At 39.4% G+C, this 19,252-nt stretch overlaps 2 protein-coding genes across 3 annotated transcripts in view; both read left to right on the forward strand.

Moving 5' to 3' along the window:
• Positions 1 to 905: 905 nt before the first annotated feature.
• Positions 906 to 5,024, forward strand: LOC117963609 (protein LZIC). Its single transcript, XM_058993192.1, has 7 exons — positions 906 to 1,011; positions 1,435 to 1,565; positions 1,985 to 2,120; positions 2,586 to 2,684; positions 2,778 to 2,873; positions 3,145 to 3,226; positions 3,639 to 5,024. The coding sequence occupies exons 2-7, from the start codon at positions 1,465 to 1,467 to the stop codon at positions 3,695 to 3,697; spliced, it is 573 nt and encodes a 190-aa protein (XP_058849175.1). The 5' UTR covers positions 906 to 1,011; positions 1,435 to 1,464; the 3' UTR covers positions 3,698 to 5,024.
• Positions 5,025 to 8,198: 3,174 nt separating this feature from the next.
• The window catches only part of LOC131698830 (beta-catenin-interacting protein 1), a 29,279-nt gene continuing 18,225 nt past the window's right edge, over positions 8,199 to 19,252 (forward strand). The window contains exons 1-3 of one of the 2 annotated variants that reach the window (XM_058993195.1): positions 8,199 to 8,409; positions 18,015 to 18,077; positions 18,707 to 18,821. In XM_058993195.1, the coding sequence (XP_058849178.1) occupies positions 18,726 to 18,821 (96 nt within the window). In that variant the 5' untranslated portion in view covers positions 8,199 to 8,409; positions 18,015 to 18,077; positions 18,707 to 18,725. The remainder of the gene's footprint in view (positions 8,410 to 18,014; positions 18,078 to 18,706; positions 18,822 to 19,252) is intronic. The other variant, XM_058993194.1, reaches the window with a different exon arrangement.

The following is a 19,252-nucleotide window of genomic DNA, read 5'->3' on the forward strand; positions in this document are numbered from 1 at the left end:
ACAAACTGAGATCATGCTGTTAAATCACGACCTAAATATTGAATAAAATATTTATTTCACTTATAGAAATATAGAAAGAAAATACATTTCACTAATAAAAATTGTCCATGGATTTGACACAATCAAAATGCAATGCGCATGGAATGGTCCATTTAAAAATAAATTGTTTGCCATGTGAAACTAAAAACAAATCAAATACTGTATTAGCTGTCACAGGTCTGCTACATAAAGTATTATAACTATTTACAAGTTACAGTAGTTTGAAATGTTTTTAGTTATTCGTTATAAAACACTATTTTCTGTTAAAGTATTGTAGTATACACTAGTTTTTTTTTTTTGGCACCAACAATATAACCCTTTTAATGCTACATTATTAATACAGTATGCAGATTTTCACTGCTGCCTCTCCGTCAGTTGGGTTATTTATTGTCATATCGCCAAGGCAATACAATGTTGGCTGGAGTACTAAAACACGCTTGAAGACTTGTGTGTATCCCTCTCGTTTTAGTCAAAATGTCTGAAAGCAAATGCACTTTGAAAAATAGGTTTAATGAGGTATATATCTCTGACCAATGAATGCAATCCTAATTAAGTTGTGCACTTTTTAATATTATGCACGTCAACTACTTTATGTGGTATTTACATTACCTGTACTACGTTTTGATAGCACTGCAAATACTGTTGAAAACAGGTTAAAACCAAAGTGATGCGCGCCATGCTGGTGAAGTATCTGTATGGGGTATTTTATATTATTTGTATGTCTTTGAGTTAATTAAATTCAAATACAACAAACACAATTTTTAACCACATAATTTACATACTTACATGCACCTGCATCCCGTCTTCCATGGTAACCGCTGTTTCGCCGACCTCGGGGAAGATATTGTCTGTTACACTCAGCAGGTCAAGAACCGCTCTGTGATTGGACAAGGGAGTCGGAAACTGGTGTATCTACACAGATTCCCCCTATAATGAGATTCCAATCAAAACACTGTGTTTGGACAAAGAAAGGTAAGAAACTAACATCGGAGTGAAACGTTTATTTAATATAAAGATGTCTGAGTACTGTGGGAAATTATTTATGAAAGGAATCCGAGATGGTGTCGTAGTCGAATCATTTAAATCCGTCTCCTTTTTTAATTTTTTTTTATCTATCTGTAATGTGACAGACAGACTTGTCGAAGGGCGTGTTCTCTTTGTAGCTAAAACTGACCGTCTGTGCAGTACAACAACTTGAAATCATTACCGTAGTCTGGTGTTGAACTGGGGTGTAGGATCTTCATAAAAACAACTCGCAAGCGCACCCACCCCTAATTTTAATACGATATTGATTCACTAACATTTTTAGGATGTTCGATCGCTTTATCCATCTGATTTGAATTCTGATTTGTTGTAAATAGACCAGACACTGACTGTCTGTTATTGTGCTACAAGGTAGTGGTCTTTCTGTGAAAGTGGTAGAAGATGGCTTCACGAGGGAAGACCGAAACCAGCAAATTAAAACAAAACCTGGAAGAGCAACTGGACAGGCTAATGCAACAGCTTCAGGATCTAGATGAGTGCAGGTAAGAGTCCCAGTATATACCTAATAACATGTAGGGAGTACGGGGGGTTTATTAGTAGCTGATTATGGATTTGTTGCCTTGAAAATAATTGTTGTAATTGGCTGTTGAAGGGTTATGGTGGGCTTTGAAAAAACTCCAGTTAAACCAGTATAAACTGGCATTAAGGGATAATTTAGGCCACTTGAAACTGGTTTTCTTTGTAATCTGTCTGCTTATAACATGAAACATTTGTCCTGCTGTAAATGAGTTACTAAGCACCTCGCTGTCTTCTTGCAGTGTGAATGTAAACTAGCCTGAACCACTCCCTTCCTCATCTTACTAAATTCAGTTGAGTGTTTCATCGTGTCCATGAGTCATTATTTCCATGATCAGCAAGAGTGGCTTTTTTAATACATTGTTTGTCTATCTTCCTGGCGTAGAGAGGAGCTCGACGCGGAGGAGTATGAGGAGACAAAAAAGGAAACCCTGGAGCAGCTGAATGAGTTCAGCGAGTCCCTGAACAAAATCATGTCGGGAGATATGACTTTAGTGGATGAACTCAGTGGAATGCAACTGGTAAGCAGAGCAGTTTCAAACAAAACAGTGAGCTAAGGATAGGGCTGCTTTGGTAGTTACAGAAAATGTGCTCCACAGAAGGATCCAGGGTTCATTTTGCTGGCGCTTTTATTCTGTTTACAGACTATTTGTGTTTTTAATACAGCTGATATTTATATTATCTACAGGGAATTAAACCCACCCTGTGCACTGTTCTGGTGATTCAGCGTGTTCCTATTGATAGACTCCATTCAGATGTTTTCATACAAAAGGGTTGGACGCTAAATTATAGATTACTGCTAAAATGTTCCAGAAAGTCATGATAATCGTATCATCATGACCAATTAAATGTAATTATAATTCATATATGTTTTAATGCCCGGCATCTCTTTATAGACAAACCTATTGTCTACAGGAAAAGAAAGTTACTAAACGTCTCGGTAGCAGTGGCAATGATCCTCTTTCTGTGTGTCTTCAACTTAACAGGCAATCCAAGCAGCCATCAGTCAGGCATTCAAAACTCCAGAAGTAATCCGAATGTTTGCAAAGAAACAGCCTGGCCAGCTCAGGACAAGACTGGCGGAGGTGAGGGAGACTGCATATCCCTGTGTAATAATGAGCGTTTTCTCTGGTGCTGTGCGTAAGGTTAATATTAAATTGATTGATTTGTGTCTGCAGATGGACAGAGACATTATGGTTGGGCAACTGCCTCGCAATGTTTACACCCTGCAGAAAGTGGAAATCCTAACAGCCTTGAGGAAACTGGGAGAAAAGGTCATTTTTATTGAAATCAAAGCATTTACTGTTTCATTGCATTCCTCCATTTATCAATATCCTAAACAATATGTTATAACCCAAAACTGTGTAGCTGTAATAATCCAATTGACAGGTAATATAATCTAGCAGGGCACTGCTAAAAAAACAGATCATTATGGATTTTAGTATTCACAGACATTATTATTATTATTACTGCCTACAAGATGTATATAAACAAACATTGATTTAATGTTATCTTCCACCTCCACCCTATTTTTTTGGGATTTAGCTCACACCAGAAGACGAATCATTTCTCTCTGCTAATGCTAGTGCCACACTAAGCCATTTTGAAAAAGTTTCTGGAGATCTTGGTAAGTAAAACTTATATGTAGTACTATAATAGGGTTTGAAAAATAATTGTTTATTCTGATATCAAAAATGTGTTTAGTCTTTACTATATATGGTACTGAAAAATGATTCTTGATAAGCAGATTATCTGCATGTTTAAAAAGGATGAGTGCTACTGCTACTGAGATGTTCTGTCCGGTTCTCTTCTTGTATACAACCGCTTTATAATACAAACAAGCGAAAAGCACAGAAGAAAAGTGTGTGAGAGAGAAACTTCACAATTAAGAGAGAGTTATGAGCCTGATCAGTAACAGAAAAATTTACTGTGTAACACCATTTTGAAAAGAAAAGTTTGACTTCAAGTAATGCAGGTCTTGCATAAACAACGTGGTGGGTAAAGCCATGTTTAATTTATTTATTCTTTGTACCAAACAGGATCTGGAGACAAAGTGCTTGCCCTGGCCAGTTCAGAAGTGGAAAAGGCGAAGAAGTAAAGCACTCCTTCTCACCCTGTCAAAGACTGTCAATTCTGTTTACTCTCTTGGCTGTGATCAGTCCATCTTGTATGATTTGTTGAAATTTAAGAATAAAGGCGCCTTCTGGCTTGTGGTCTGATGAAGTGTGGATTGTGGGAGACCAGCCTTTGTGTTGATGGTAGCCGTTTTAATCAGTACTACACAATTTGGTGCATCGTATATATAAATGTATATTTTGAATTTTCTAACACTGTTGCATGCCTTTTCTAGTCCAAACTTTTATAATGCTTTTTGTTATTAACTTTGTGCATTGTTTTAGTGAAAACACAATTTATTTCCATTTGAAAAAGTACAATTTCATACAAATTCAGTACTATGCTTCCAGGTTTTTCCTTTTTTTATTTCTAATAATTATGGTTGCTTAAAGCTAAGTTTCAAAAACATTTGACCATGTTTTACTTCAGAATCTACGAAACTACTTAAAGATGTAGTTTATAACCTCCAATTGCTGCAAGTATAACAATAGCAGAATCGATTAGCATACAGCAAGTAGGGAGAAAGCGTGTGTCTTTACAGATCATAATAATTTAGATGGTGTAAACAAATGGACTGTCAACAAGATCTGTTTTCTTCCTGAAAATGTAGAGTGCCCACAGTGTCATGCTGTGGAAGACTGGGGGCAATAGACATTTTATAAGAACATAAGAAAGTTTACAAACGAGAGGAGGCCATTCGGCCCATCTTGCTCGTTTGGTTGTTAGTAGCTTATTGATCCCAGAATCTCATCAAGCAGCTTCTTGAAGGATCCCAGGGTGTCATTTAATGTACACTTGGAAAATGAACTGTCTTAAAATCGTTCAGTCTTAAAACCGAGGTATATTTTTAAAGAGTTTTCATTTTTTAATATGTTTTAAAACATTGTTTTAAGTTTTTTTTTTTTTTTTTGGACAAAACTGTATGTCTTCCACTTGTCTGTGTTTGTATTTTGGTGGATACAGTTAGCCTGTGCTCCACGTGTTTCCATAGGTTAAAAGTAGTAGCACATTTTGAATTCACAGTCACTTAAAAATTGCACTAAACTGTATTTCCATGTGAACACTTTTTAAACTTCTATGCAGTTTGTGACTGTACTAATCTTGTCCAAAACATGTAGACTTTTTGTGTATGATACAACATGTAATAATGAATGTATTGGGGTATAAAGAAGTCTGTTTTAACCTTTTTTTTGTAATACCTGCTACTAAAATAATGACAGCACAAGCTGTTTTTGTTTGGTAAAATATTTGTACGTTTACATCATACAATGGACCTATTTCAATTGTAATAAATGGTGTTGTTAAACAAATTGTGTTTTTTCCCTTTAATATGCACCAGGAGGCGCTGATAATAATACAGTTAGTTTTACAGTGGAGCAGCAGTGTTCTTTTTTAAGTCTGCCTTTACCGTAGAGACATGCTGCCCAAACAGAAGCACCACAGTTCGTAAATACGAAGTATTTTGTATTAGATTAAGCAGCATTTAACATGTAGCTTAAAGGATCCTAGCAGTTGTCAAGCAGGTAGCTTTTTTTAGAATCTGCCCTGGAGTCACTGTTAAAATAACTCCCAACGATATGTGAATTCAACACCTTGATAGTTATTCTAAACGTATGTGTTGCATAAACATCAGCAGGAAAGCTTTAGGATACAAACATCAGGTGGTTATGTGAGATAACTCCCCTGTTGTAAAATTAGCTGGAAAATAAAACCTTGGGCTGTTTTGATAAATGTTGCTTCTTTAAAGAGTATTGAAGAAATTCAGAAAGATAAGGTTTTAAAAGCACTTCGGACTCCTATTCCCGCTGCGTAGCCCAGTGTCTTCCTCACCCCCCTTTTGCTCTGCTGTCAGGGTCTGTTGCATTATCATGTAAATGCCAGCTCTCTGCACATCTATAGACCACTAAGTACTGGACTATTATGCAAACAATAGCGTGGGAAGCCAGGGCTATTCAAAACAGAGCTCGGTTTTGATTGACATTTCATCTTTCAGTGCTAAGACATTTCTGAAGCCATAAATCTGACTGGTCTTCTTTTCAATACAGTGGCTCTTCGGAGCTTTATACATCAGTCCCAGTACCAGTATTTGTTCATACTATTCTGAGACCATCAGTATGTCATAATATTAAAATGGGAGCAGGTGCTGATTAGAATAGAGTTAGCTTTCTTTCTTGCAGCTGTGTACTTTATTCAAAAAGGATATCAGGTTCTGAAGAACTTAGTGTACCTGCTTTTGGAATTCCAATTGCTGTGGCTCCCATGTACTGACTCACAGCATACCCAGGATATCAGATACATACTAAAAAACAGTTCTGCAACATATGACACTGTTGACTGTTGACCAAAATGTGAAGCACAGCAAATAAAACTGCATTCAAAATGAAATATTAGTAGAGCTTTAACATACTGGGATGCTAGGTGGTAAAATGGAAACCAGACAGATTGTAGCAAACAAAATCATTCAAACTCTAACCTGCTGTGCACTGCCATTCATTATAAAGGCTTTAAAGGTGCAGTTTTGAAAGAAACACATACTTTCAGCCAGCAACATTCTTTAACCCAGAAGACACCCGAAAATGACCTAGGATGTGCAGGCATAACAGAGTTCCTGAGAGTGAGGCATGAGTGAGGTAAGATTTATCAAACGATTTTATTAGCTCTCTTAAAGCCTCATTTAGTACTGAGTTACTGTACTTGATTCTTGGAAACCTGCACCTTGTAGCATATTTGGTCACCCAGACCAAATAGGAATACAAATGTGCCTACATAATGTTAAACATTCATTTGAGCTCATGTGCATATTTCACTGGCTTGTATTTTGATTGATATTATTCTGATCTTATTATGTATGCTGAGGTTGACTATTTGCAATAGCAAGGGAAAAGATCCCAAGATGTTACTAAGCAAGCATTATACTCCAATGTAGAAGCCAGTCTGTATGGAAATTGTATTCCCATTATTTTCCCAGCTCTTTTCAGTGACAGTGATATTAGTGGAAGCTGCAGTGTAACCATCCATTAAATGGGTTCAGCCATTCAATGCACACAGAGCGACGTCACCCGCAATGCAGCACAACAGTAATATTCTATAGTAAGACTCCATTACAGCTACATACACACTATGAACCAGTATTGCCACACTCAAACAGACTATGAACGTCACTTGCTATTGAAGCATGGAATAGGCACATGAGTATGTTCTATTGATTTTCATGAAGGGTTCTTGAGAAAGAAAGGTATTGTCTCTCATACTATACAGACTGACAAATGTTGTACACACTTGAAAGCCTGTTCCCATAAGTGCTCAGTGTAACAGCGGCTTGTATGCAGTGCTGTGTAGCTTTTCACTTCACAATACAGACTAAACTCATTAGAGAACTGCATGCTGGGTAATGGTAGCACACTCAAGTCTCTCTCTCCGCAACCTCTAATTATCTCCCAATTAGTATGATGTGTAGAGAGGGCCCCATACTGAGCACTGCTCTAATGGGAACAAGGGAGGCTGACATTTGTTCCTTGGAAATTGACAAGAGATATTCATGGCTAATTTTATACAGAGCATCACAGTAAATAAGCTACAGCAAAGAAGTGTCTCTGTGTGCCATTCTGGAGCACAGACAGCATTGCATTTCCACCCTTAGCATCCTTAAAGGAATTAGAGGCTGTACTCATTGAGGAATGGTCACATGTCTCTCTAGAACAGTTTACTAGAACACTCGTGAACAATTTATTTTCTTGTAGTTTCTTCTATAGAATGAAACTGGATTTAGCTGACTGCTACACAGAAGTGGTGTAACTGGATACAGGGTTCAACCCCATACATATAGGGACAGATACAAAAAAACTCTCTTCTAGTCTTTATATGAGGACGTATGCAAGACGCAAATGCATGATGACCTCATATGAGGATGCCATTTTTTCCCCATATACAGTAAAGCAATAGGGAAAAAAATTAAACATTTTCAGTGAAAAATGTATTTATCATTAGTCCAAAACTACTTTATTGTCAGTTGTTATGAATATTTCATGCATGACAGGGTTAAAATCAACGTTCTTACCTCTTAGTATTAGAAACATTGTCACTGATCCTCCAATTATTGAATTGGGAAAACCTGGACTGATCTTCATTGTAAATGTATGCTTCCTGTGTCAGATTCACTCACATGGTCCACTAGAGACATTGTACCGGGGGGGGGGGGGGGGGGGACTGTTCCATTTCTATTTGTTAGGATGTGGTGTCTGAAAATGTTAAGAAATGTAGACACACTGACACCAACTTAAAGTACACATCACAAAAATGAAAACTATGGAATATAAGACTGGGTGAAAACAGTATGCTAGCTAACACATATGAAGCATAGTTTAGTTAATAAAATACCATCATATGAATAGCTGAATTAGCTGTATGGCTTATGAAGAGTTAGAAGATGTTGTTACTTTATTATGTATTTATTTTTCATTTATTAGGACGGGTGGTCTTGCACCTTTCTGCAAAGCCTCTCATCAGCTCTCCTACTACACTGCCCCCTCGCGGTAGACGGCCGCCACGCCCCGGCAGGAACTGATTCAATGTCTTTCAGCTCCAACCCGCTTTCGCCGACTGTCGGGATGTGACCCCGGAAACAGGACTCCTCATCAGCAACAATACACTCCATTCAAATAAAAACACAGAGAAGACACATCTTAAACAGTAGTGGTAAGTGTCCAAAATATTATGCCTGTTGATTTATTTTTAAATACTCTTTTGAGGGTTTTACTGTAACGGGATCGACGTTTACAGAGGGATTTAAATGGGAAACGTTTGCACAGGATCCTTGCGGTACCTGGATATTGCCTGCATAGGAACTTCATTCAAGCCTAGTAGGCTTTTGTCTGTCTGCAGCCTCCATCCGACTTCTTGTGTTTGGGATCCCGTTTCACCTCCTTGTATTATCTGTACGAAAGTCAGAAGTCTTTCGCCTAACTTAACTGCGCTTTCTGGGTTTTTTTTAATCGTGTTTTGTTTCTGCATTTCGACGCTTTTAGTTTTTACACTGAAATTTGATTGAATTTTAACTAATTCGCGACGATACAGCATGTGATTGGGGTTTGTGTGAAATTCACACAGGAAGCTCCTAGTTTTTTGGATAAAATAATGACTTTTCCACAGCATTTGACTCGGTTTTAATGCAAAGTTACGCTTACAAAGCACAACAACGCCGGGGTAAAAATATAATAGAAAACAACAGCGTTGCTGTGATATTGTTTCCACCCGCCCAAAAACTAACTTCGAAATCAAAGTTACTTAAACGAATCAAAGTTCATTTGATAGTTGAATTGACGCACTATGGTTAACTGTAGCACATCGTCATGTAAACAGCTGGTCCGTGTCTATTCAGTTTGATGAATAAAAAAAAAATGCTTACGTAGTGTAATTTGCATCTTGCCAACAAAACTCGTCGATGTTATTCATAATATTACTGGTAATCTCACATGTGTACTGGAATAGTCATTATAAAGTGTTATGTTTGCGACAGTAACTGTAAAACAGACTGTCACGTGAACTGAATTAAGGGGTGGTCTTTAATAACAGAAGCAGTGCAAACTCCCCAAAATCTGGTCAACTTGCAATGGGCAGTTGGCCGGAAGCAAGCTTTTTTGTTTTAAAACTGGGAAAGTCTGTTCACACCCAGGCTACTGTCTGACCCATGCAACGGGGGCGGTGTGGGAGTTGCTGACTGACGCTTTATTCCCAGAACGAGTTGCTTCCTCTAAACCCAGCACATTCCTCTGGTTTACTGGTAACCCAAGTACTGATGGTACAGACTCAGCTGGCATGGGCCAGGTGCAGCGCCCAGCCACTGAACTGCTGAAATCTCTTCCGATAAACTGATACAGATGAAGACAGATCCTCAGCTGTTGTCAGCTGAAGAGGATGGGACAACATTTGTTCAGTCCCCCGAATCAGTTACTGCTGAAAAGCAAGATCGCATTCACTGCTGAAGCGTGAGCCGGGTATTGTGCTGCCAGCCACATGAGTGTTAAGTACTTGGCTGGTCAGTCCCTCACAATACTGTAGATGGTGAGACTCCAAAGCATGCTGGTATTACAGAACATTGAAGAAAATGCATTGCAAAGTAACTGTGGAGGTCAATGCAATTTCTTATAATGCAGAACACTGTCATGTATGTATGTAATGATTCTCTTTTGAAATGTAGTTAAACAGAAGTGATCCAGAAATCTCTTTCACTACAGTATTGTTTTGCTAATATCTTGGAACAATATTTCATTTTAATGTTGAACACTGAAATAACAGGATATTTGTCCACAGGCTGTACAAATTGCATTGCCACAGTGCAAACTAAGCACTGCATCATTACTAACTGTTTGAATTCACACTTGCCTGAAAACTGCTTTTGGTGTAACAAATCAAACTGGAATGTAAACGAGGTCTGCTTTATGATAAAATTGAGTGTCCTGAAAGCTGTACTTAAGCTAAGAAAATACGTCGTTTACATGAATAAAGAACTGCCTGCCGTGTTTTCAAAGCGTTTACTTCAGTCTTTCATTAACTCCTGGGAATTTTACACACGACTAAAACCAAACAATTAAGTTCTATATTTCAAGTCCTCTTAAGCACTCTCAAGATGTTTTCTAGCTAATTTCATAACATAACGGAAAATAATATGCAGCATTCGTGCAGTACAATTGTTTTCATCATTTTAATACGTGCTTGTTTTTTTAAAAAATAAATAAATAAAACATGCAAGGGCAATTATCCTTAAATCATTTTACACAGTGCAGTACATGACCAGATTGCAAAGGGGTGGCTTGTTTGTACGAGTGCTATGACCAGGATTCTAGTGTTTCAGGGCTTTCTTTGTGTAGCCGAGCAGATCACTCTGGCTGTAGTTTCATAGGCACTGCTTCAGACATGCCAGAACTGAGTCAGTGTGCAAAGATAGCCAATGCAGTGCCTGTACCCTTATAACTTTCCTCACTGTAATTCATATACATCTGGGAAACTGGAGCTGAACATGATAATCTCTAAGTCCAACAAACTGCTGGATGGTGAAATAATGGGGTTGCCATAGCGCTTTCTGACTCAAAGCTATGATTGTGATCCGGGAAACTTGAGCTGAATCTCTGAGTCCAGCATTGAGGTTCTGTTTCTTACACGGTATGACCTACTTAGCAGTCACACATTTTCAATCTAGTAAACCCCCTATTGTTTTCATGAACTGTGCCCTTTGTATAAGACAGTACATGCAACAAATGGACACAGCCATACGGATGCCCATGCAAATTTAGCAGCTTAACTGGGGAGAATCGCTTGCACAGTAGGAGCTCAATTTGTTGTCTGTCAGCCTTCTAAAGCCCTAGTCAAAAACATAAAGTAACATACATTCACGTAATCGTCTGGATAGTTGTCACTGACTCAGGAACAGGATTGCCTTGTGTTTAGTGTTTATCCTTCTACTTTGTTGCTGTAGCACAGTCTGCATTCTGTATAAAACAAACAGACAAAAAACACACCATATGAAAAGAATATAATTACATCCAGTAATGTGTTCAAATTGAGCTCCACCATCGGATTCCAGTTTAAAGGATATGGTGGGTGTGATGCTTCTGTTTGAATGTATTTATTATTCGTCAGTGTTTATCAGTGCACCTGTGGTGTGTTGTTCAGCAATCACTCTGAACAGAATTACTTTCATATCTGAAAGTAGCAGTACTGCCACACCCTTTGTGTTTTAATTGTTTATCCTTGTTGCCAAAGACAAACTTGATTAGCCACGGCGTGTAGGTAACAAGCTCAGGCATGTCTTATTAAATGCCTAGTAAAACCAGGAATGGATCCAAACTTCTAAGTAATGGGAGTTTTATTTCCATCCCTGAAACTGCTCAACTGACTCGACCATTCATATTGTAACCTCACAGAGTCCTGCGCAATCCCTGAATCGTAATGGGGTAGATTTTGCTTTGCAGGAAGCAGACAGAATGTTGACGTTGGAAACGCTCAATGCATCCATCTCGTACTGCTGTCAATGCATCCGTCTCGTACTGCTATCAATGCATCCATCTCGTACTGCTATCAATGCATCCATCTCGTACTGCTATCAATGCATCCATCTCGTACTGCTATCAATGCATCCATCTCGTATTGCTATCAATGCATCCATCTCGTATTGCTATCAATGCATCCATCTCGTACTGCTATCAATGCATCCATCTCGTACTGCTATCAATGCATCCATCTCGTATTGCTATCAATGCATCCATCTCGTATTGCTATCAATGCATCCATCTCGTACTGCTATCAATGCATCCATCTCGTATTGCTATCAATGCATCCATCTCGTATTGTTATCAGTGCATCCATCTCGTATTGCTATCAGTGCATCCATCTCGTATTGCTGTCAATGCATCCATCTCGTATTGCTGTCAATGCATCCATCTCGTATTGCTATCAATGCATCCATCTCGTATTGCTATCAATGCATCCATCTCGTATTGCTGTCAATGCATCCATCTCGTATTGCTGTCAATGCATCCATCTCGTATTGCTGTCAATGCATCCATCTCGTATTGCTGTCAATGCATCCATCTCGTATTGCTGTCAATGCATCCATCTCGTATTGCTGTCAATGCATCCATCTCGTATTGCTATCAATGCATCCATCTCGTACTGCTATCAATGCATCCATCTCGTACTGCTATCAATGCATCCATCTCGTACTGCTATCAATGCATCCATCTCGTACTGCTATCAATGCATCCATCTCGTACTGCTATCAATGCATCCATCTCGTACTGCTATCAATGCATCCATCTCGTATTGCTGTCAATGCATCCATCTCGTATTGCTATCAATGCATCCATCTCGTATTGCTATCAATGCATCCATCTCGTATTGCTGTCAATGCATCCATCTCGTATTGCTGTCAATGCATCCATCTCGTATTGCTGTCAATGCATCCATCTCGTATTGCTATCAATGCATCCATCTCGTATTGCTATCAATGCATCCATCTCGTACTGCTATCAATGCATCCATCTCGTACTGCTATCAATGCATCCATCTCGTACTGCTATCAATGCATCCATCTCGTACTGCTATCAATGCATCCATCTCGTACTGCTATCAATGCATCCATCTCGTACTGCTATCAATGCATCCATCTCGTACTGCTATCAATGCATCCATCTCGTATTGCTATCAATGCATCCATCTCGTATTGCTATCAATGCATCCATCTCGTATTGCTATCAATGCATCCATCTCGTATTGCTATCAATGCATCCATCTCGTATTGCTATCAATGCATCCATCTCGTATTGCTATCAATGCATCCATCTCATATTGCTATCAATGCATCCATCTCGTACTGCTATCAATGCATCCATCTCGTATTGCTGTCAATGCATCCATCTCGTATTGCTGTCAATGCATCCATTTCGTATTGCTATTTTCTACCTTCCAGGATATTTGCTGCTAAAGGTGGAATTCCAATAAAACATTAAAGCAAGGATCTCAAGGGGCTTTCAGGGAGAGAGAGAGGAAGGAAAAAACAATTAAAGAAATAAGAAAAGCTCAGTGTCACTCAGTGAAAGCCTGCAGTTGAAGGGCTGGGTAACATCAGGGAAGCTAGAGGCAGCTGGGCCAAACAGCAGCCACATCCCTCTATTGTGTGGAGTCCCGTCAGCTACAGAAACAACAGGCTGTGCAGGGGAGAGGGCTGTAATCTTGGCATGCTTCCATTGTACTGCAGAGAAAGAGGAAGAGTCTTCTGCCCCCTGTAGCAGGTCAGTTGAAGCCTAACACTTGAAGCATGGGACATGGCATTTTTCTACCTATTATTTATTTCTTTCAGCAAGTGAAAGTGCTGTTGCGCCCAACCTTCCCTATAAATAGATAAGTTCTGGATGCTGCATCTCCCCCGCCCCCCCCCCCCCCCCCTCCCAGGGGGATTAAATCAAATGTATGCGGCAGCTGCTGCTCGCTGAAGGTCACGAATCATTAAATTAGAAGGGAGGGGAGGAGGGGTTCCAGCACGTCGGTTTTCTGGGCTGCTCTGGGGGTGCTGAGGAAGGGATTTTGCTTCGCCGGTTGCTGGCATTGAAATTCTAAATCAACAGGGCTTATAAACCTCCCTACCGACTATCTCACATCTGCACCCTGCAACTCCCCTCTCTGTGGAGATGCACCCTCCTAGGTTTAAAACGTAATTGGGTGCTTTTTATTTGCACAATGTAGGATAGACTTACTGTCTCGCTGAGTGCATCCGAGAGTATTATATATCTGGAATGAGATAAAGTAGTGTAAGAACATGGATACAGATATACATAGATAGAGAGATATATCTAAAAAAGAGCCATTTATTAGCTATCGTTAAGTCTGTTTTTTCGTTCTGATTTGGTTTTAAAATACATTTCTTGGTTCATGCATTTGTGAATTCCCATCCCATTTAGAAATCAGTGATTTAGTTCCAGGACCCAGAAAACGAATTTAAAAATCACGAAATACAAAATGAAAGTCCCATCATCCGTTTGAGTTAACAAACGAGCTCCATTGTAGTCCCTATGCTTGTGTATTTGCCAGGGCAATTCCTGGATATTGAAGTAGATTTCTTCACCAAAGGAAAACGGTACAGCTAGCTTCTGTCTTTTGCGATGCAGAATGTATGCATTCCGAGTTTGTTTTGTGAGAGGTCCTGGGTTAGTGTCTCCTCTATTTGTAAAATGTGTTTCTCTGTGTTTTCGGTATGAAGCAGCTGGAGCCGGGGTCCGAGTTCTGAAAGCTGTAATAAGGTTGCTGGCAGCAGGCTGACGTGGGGCTGTCACAGGGGTCTCGTGGTTCTCAGAGTCTTGCTGCTGGGTTGGATCTTTGCTTATTGAGGAGTCCCACATTTCTATCCCCTTCGGTCATGATTTTTACATTTTGAATTTGTAGACATTTTAAAACGGTTTGTGTGAACTCTATGCCAAAACTTCTATGCATTATAAAATGGTTACATAGATAGGAAACTTAACGTGGTGTAGTTATTCACACAGTGACTGAAGAGGATATACAGGACATTAACTAAGCCAAGTGTATTCCACAGCCTGCAGTTTGTTTGGCCTAACATGTGCCTACTCTGTGTGATGGCTAATCCTTGCCGAGTTTTACTAATAGAGAGATATGCAGTTATTTTGGGATAGTGGCAGTGTTGTGTGATGCACTGTTAAAAGCTATAAAACCACGCCTGTAGACGAGCCTGGCTGTTTTGTATAGTGGTTAAGACGCTCGCTTGCAGTGTGCGGGTTCGCCAGTTTGTGCCCAGCCTCCACCCTGTTACTCTGACACAGAACAAAATGACATCTAAAATCCCTTTTTATTTAACATTGCTGGCAGCATAGATCCAGCTGGCTTGTGTTGTAAAGTAGTTTATTTGAATGTTCTCTCCCGCTGTATTGCTAGTGCGTTTGCAGCCTGGTCATTCATTTGGTAAGTGGTGGGCACTTTGCAATGAAAAGGGAGGTAACAGCTGAATAGGTTTTCAATTTCAGTGGGTTTCTAATTTGAGCCCATGGTTCATTATAAATTAATTATACCGTATGCGCTGACTTGGGTCTGGGGAAATTAGATTGCTAAATTGCAGTACATTACAAAGCATACAGTATCTTGCAGATTGCAATTTTCCTTTCTCTTCACTCCTTCTACCAAAGAACTGTTTCTGACTGTGGGCTTTAATTACTTGCATTGCTACCATGAAGACCAAAGGCTTGTACAAAATCCATTAACTATAATCCTGTATATTAAACAGACTATTGTATAAGCTTAGAAAATCATGTGGATTATCCCAAATAGCAGAATCTGCTGAGTATCTTCATGCCTTAAAAAACAAGCACATTAAAGCATGGATTTCATCTTTCTTAAAGTACCTAGTTTCTCGTCTTAAAAGAAAGTCTTCCTACAAGGAATTGAGCTCACAATAGCAATTCACATGTGCAGACTACGCTCCTTCAAGACAAGTGCAGCATGGAAAAAAGATCTAAGAATTCTCATTCCCTTTTTATCAATTCCAACACATTGATCAAGATTGCAATTAGCAATGTTCTGTTAAAATAAGCTTCTCACAGTGGCAACAGATTACTTCCATTGAAGTCACTGCTAGTCAATGAAATTGGCTTCAAATGAAAGCAGTTGAACAATCACAACAATGATGTCTCTAAAATCTAAATTCTAATTCCAATTCCTTCGAAGGGATTGGGATTGGGAATTGATTTTAAAAAGGAATTGAAAAACAGGAATTGACCCTGACTCTGATGGCAGTACATATTAAATATGATTTGCAGGATTAATTTGATTTGCTCTATGTACAGCACTTATGATTTATAAGACTAAGATGTTATTTTATTCCAAAAAAAAAAAAAAAAAAAAGCACAGTGAATGAAAATGCTTATACTGCAGAAACCTTGATAAATGACTAATTTAGGTTCAGATACAGATTCTGGTTTTTGGAAGAATTGCTTTTGCCCTTTTGCCTCTCTACAGTATAAGAGCAGCCTGCAGTATTGGGTTGTTCTGTACTCTGAGCTGCAGCCTGCAGTATTGGGATGCTCTGTACTCTGAGCTGCAGCCTGCAGTATTGGGATGTTCTGTACTCTGAGCTGCAGCCTGCAGTATTGGGATGCTCTGTACTCTGAGCTGCAGCCTGCAGTATTGGGATGCTCTGTACTTGTCATAAAAGACCTCCTGCTTCTGGCATTTGCATAGTGAGAAGTGGCTCCACTGCTTGCACCTTCATTCTAATTTAGATTGAAAGTGAGTCATTACTGAGAGTGAGGGAGGAACAAGGGCTGTGCACAAACTTGCATAAAACATTTATAGGCGCGTTTATATAGTTAACTGCTCCCAGTATTGTTCGGTGTGGGAGTTGGTTCTAAGTGAGTGTCCCACGGTCTGTTTCTCATTGCTGCTTCCTACAGCACTAAGCAATTCCAAATATACTGAAGTAGCACCTTAAACAAAAAAACATTTACTGACTGACATTTAAAAGCACTGCAATGCTATTGGTATTTCTTTAGCTGGATTGCTTTCAACCTTCACTCATCGCTACTGTGCATGAGTCTGTTTGTATTGGAATATAACACTGTCCTTGTAATTGCCTGGCTGCAAGTATTTGGGATTGTCTCCTGGTTTTATTTTGATCATTTTTAAATAGGAAACACGCACCCACAAACAGAAGGTCTCTTTCACATTTCCCACTACAGAAGGCAATGGATTAAATGTACTTCAATGTACAGAAGACTAACAGGTTGATGAGTCATGTGTTTGTTCCAGTATGCAGGGCACTTGTTTTTTCTGTGTGTGTGTGTGGAAATACTACTGTAGGGATGTCAGTATTTTAAACATTAATGCGTTTTCCAAGGTAAAACCTTGACAGTTTTTCTTGACCGTTTAACTAATGTTAATGATATGCATGTCAAATATAGAAATCAGCTTCAGTGTTTATACACGAAATCTTGAAGCATTAAAATTGTGTGTATTGTTTTCAGCATCGGGTGCCCTTATAAAGAGTATTCATTCTCATTGAGTGGAGTGGTTAATTCCTTCATTGTGTAAAAGTGCAGTTCTTGCCTGATTATTACTGCAGCAATTAAGGTAGTTTCTGTAGTGTATAGAAACTGTTTGTTGATGGAATGCCTCAAAGCATACTCTATAATAAGCACTTCAGCACAAGGCTGTTCAGCTTGAAGGAGGCAGGGTAGCTTAGTGATTCTTCAGAGTGGGACCCAGTCACTCTGCTTCCAAACTGAATTGGCCTGATTTCTTGCAACACAAACATGCTTCCCCACCTTAATCAAACAGGTCACACATACCAAGATATTAATCTGGTAATACATTAAATATTAGTAACAGCAGATGATATAAGGTATCGCTTTTAGAAAAATCATTGAATCTCTTTAAAATAATTCACTCACCAGGTGGCACCATTCAAAGAATCAAGAGCATCAAAGACAAACCTGTGATGCCAAGGTCATGTTAGCCACGCTGTTGGTTAATACTGATACTTACTGTATAGTGTGCATTCAAATCATTTCTCCTCCATGCTTTCTGTGCATGGTTGCAATTAGCCTGGGTACCAGTGTGTGTGTATATATACGCCAGTGTGGGTGGTAACCTATATGTGCCACCCCTGATACTGCAGTAGGTATTCTATCTAGATTGCATTTGATTAAGGCTCCAGTGCTGAAGTCTGAGTCTGTAGCTACAAAAGCTCTTTTCACAAAGGGAATTCAATGAAATCTGAGCCCTGGATTTCAAATCTGTTTCAGGTCAATTAACTCGAGCCAGTAATGTAGGAGAGAAGTGGATTCCAGTGTCCTGGAGTAATCCCAGTAGGTAGAGATGGTGTTTGTGTTCCTACAGTAACCTGCCTCATTGTTTCAGCTGCCCGGAGGACCTTTGTTTACTCAGACACGTTCCCACTACAAAGTGTCACTGAGCCCTTCCTCGTCACTTTGGGTGGAGACCTGATCTGAGAAAACAAAAGCATAATCTGTCAAAACTGACTTGATCATTTGACCTATTACATAGTCATGTTGCACTTTTAAAACATTCAGCATCTTAAAGCCCTTACTTATACACATTTCTTGTGTGACAATATCTGTTGATTTTTTCAAACTGATTGCGCAGTACAATAGATGGAAATAATACTCCCATTGCATACCAGTTTGAGCAGTGGCAGGTTTTATTAAGCTCTTAATTGGACACAGTTTATACCGTGGCAAATCAAGCTAGTATAAGACTTGGCAAGTCTCATTCCATTCCTGAGGCCGTTGTTTACAGATTGCATCATATATGGAGAAACAAACTGGCTTGCAAAAAATGTCTCCACGCCTCTGTGCACAGTACATGTCATGACTGGCTTGTGTTTTGAGGCTGTGCAGGTTATATAAAGCTCCGTCAGTAGAAGACAGCAGGAAGAGCCGTGGATTTGTCATCGTTCCTGTCCTTGCTGTTTCAGGGTTACAGGCACTGGGGTGATGAACAGCGACGCTGCCCCCGGGAAGACTCCTGAGGAGATGTACATCGAGCAGAAGGTGCGAGTCCTGCTCATGCTGAAGAAGATGGGATCCAACGTGAGTGTCTCTGTGCCTGGACAGCGCAGCTCTTTCATATGCAGAGCTTCAGTTTTCCGCTGTTTCATTTTTGAGTGCCCAGGGTACTGTAATGAAACACTTGCCTTTTAGATATATCTACAGCTATGGCCAAAAGTTTTGCATCACCTAGGATTTTAGGATTGAGACATCATTTAAAAAGAACAAAACATTATGAACATAATTTAGATCTTGTATTTAACATCATGTAGTCAAATAAACTACAAATTGATAGCACAAAAGGTTTCATTTGCCTTTATGAAGCAAAATTAGTTAATTCTCTAGGGTGATGCAAAACGTTTGGCCATGGCTGTATTTGTATTGAGCCGAAACTGGTTTGAGGCCACTTAACATAACTTGTGGTTTACTTCTGATCAGCTGCATTAAACACTGCCTGACTGTCTGTGCTGAGG

The sequence above is a fragment of the Acipenser ruthenus genome, chromosome 20, assembly GCF_902713425.1.
Source record: "Acipenser ruthenus chromosome 20, fAciRut3.2 maternal haplotype, whole genome shotgun sequence".
Taxonomy (NCBI): domain Eukaryota; kingdom Metazoa; phylum Chordata; class Actinopteri; order Acipenseriformes; family Acipenseridae; genus Acipenser; species Acipenser ruthenus.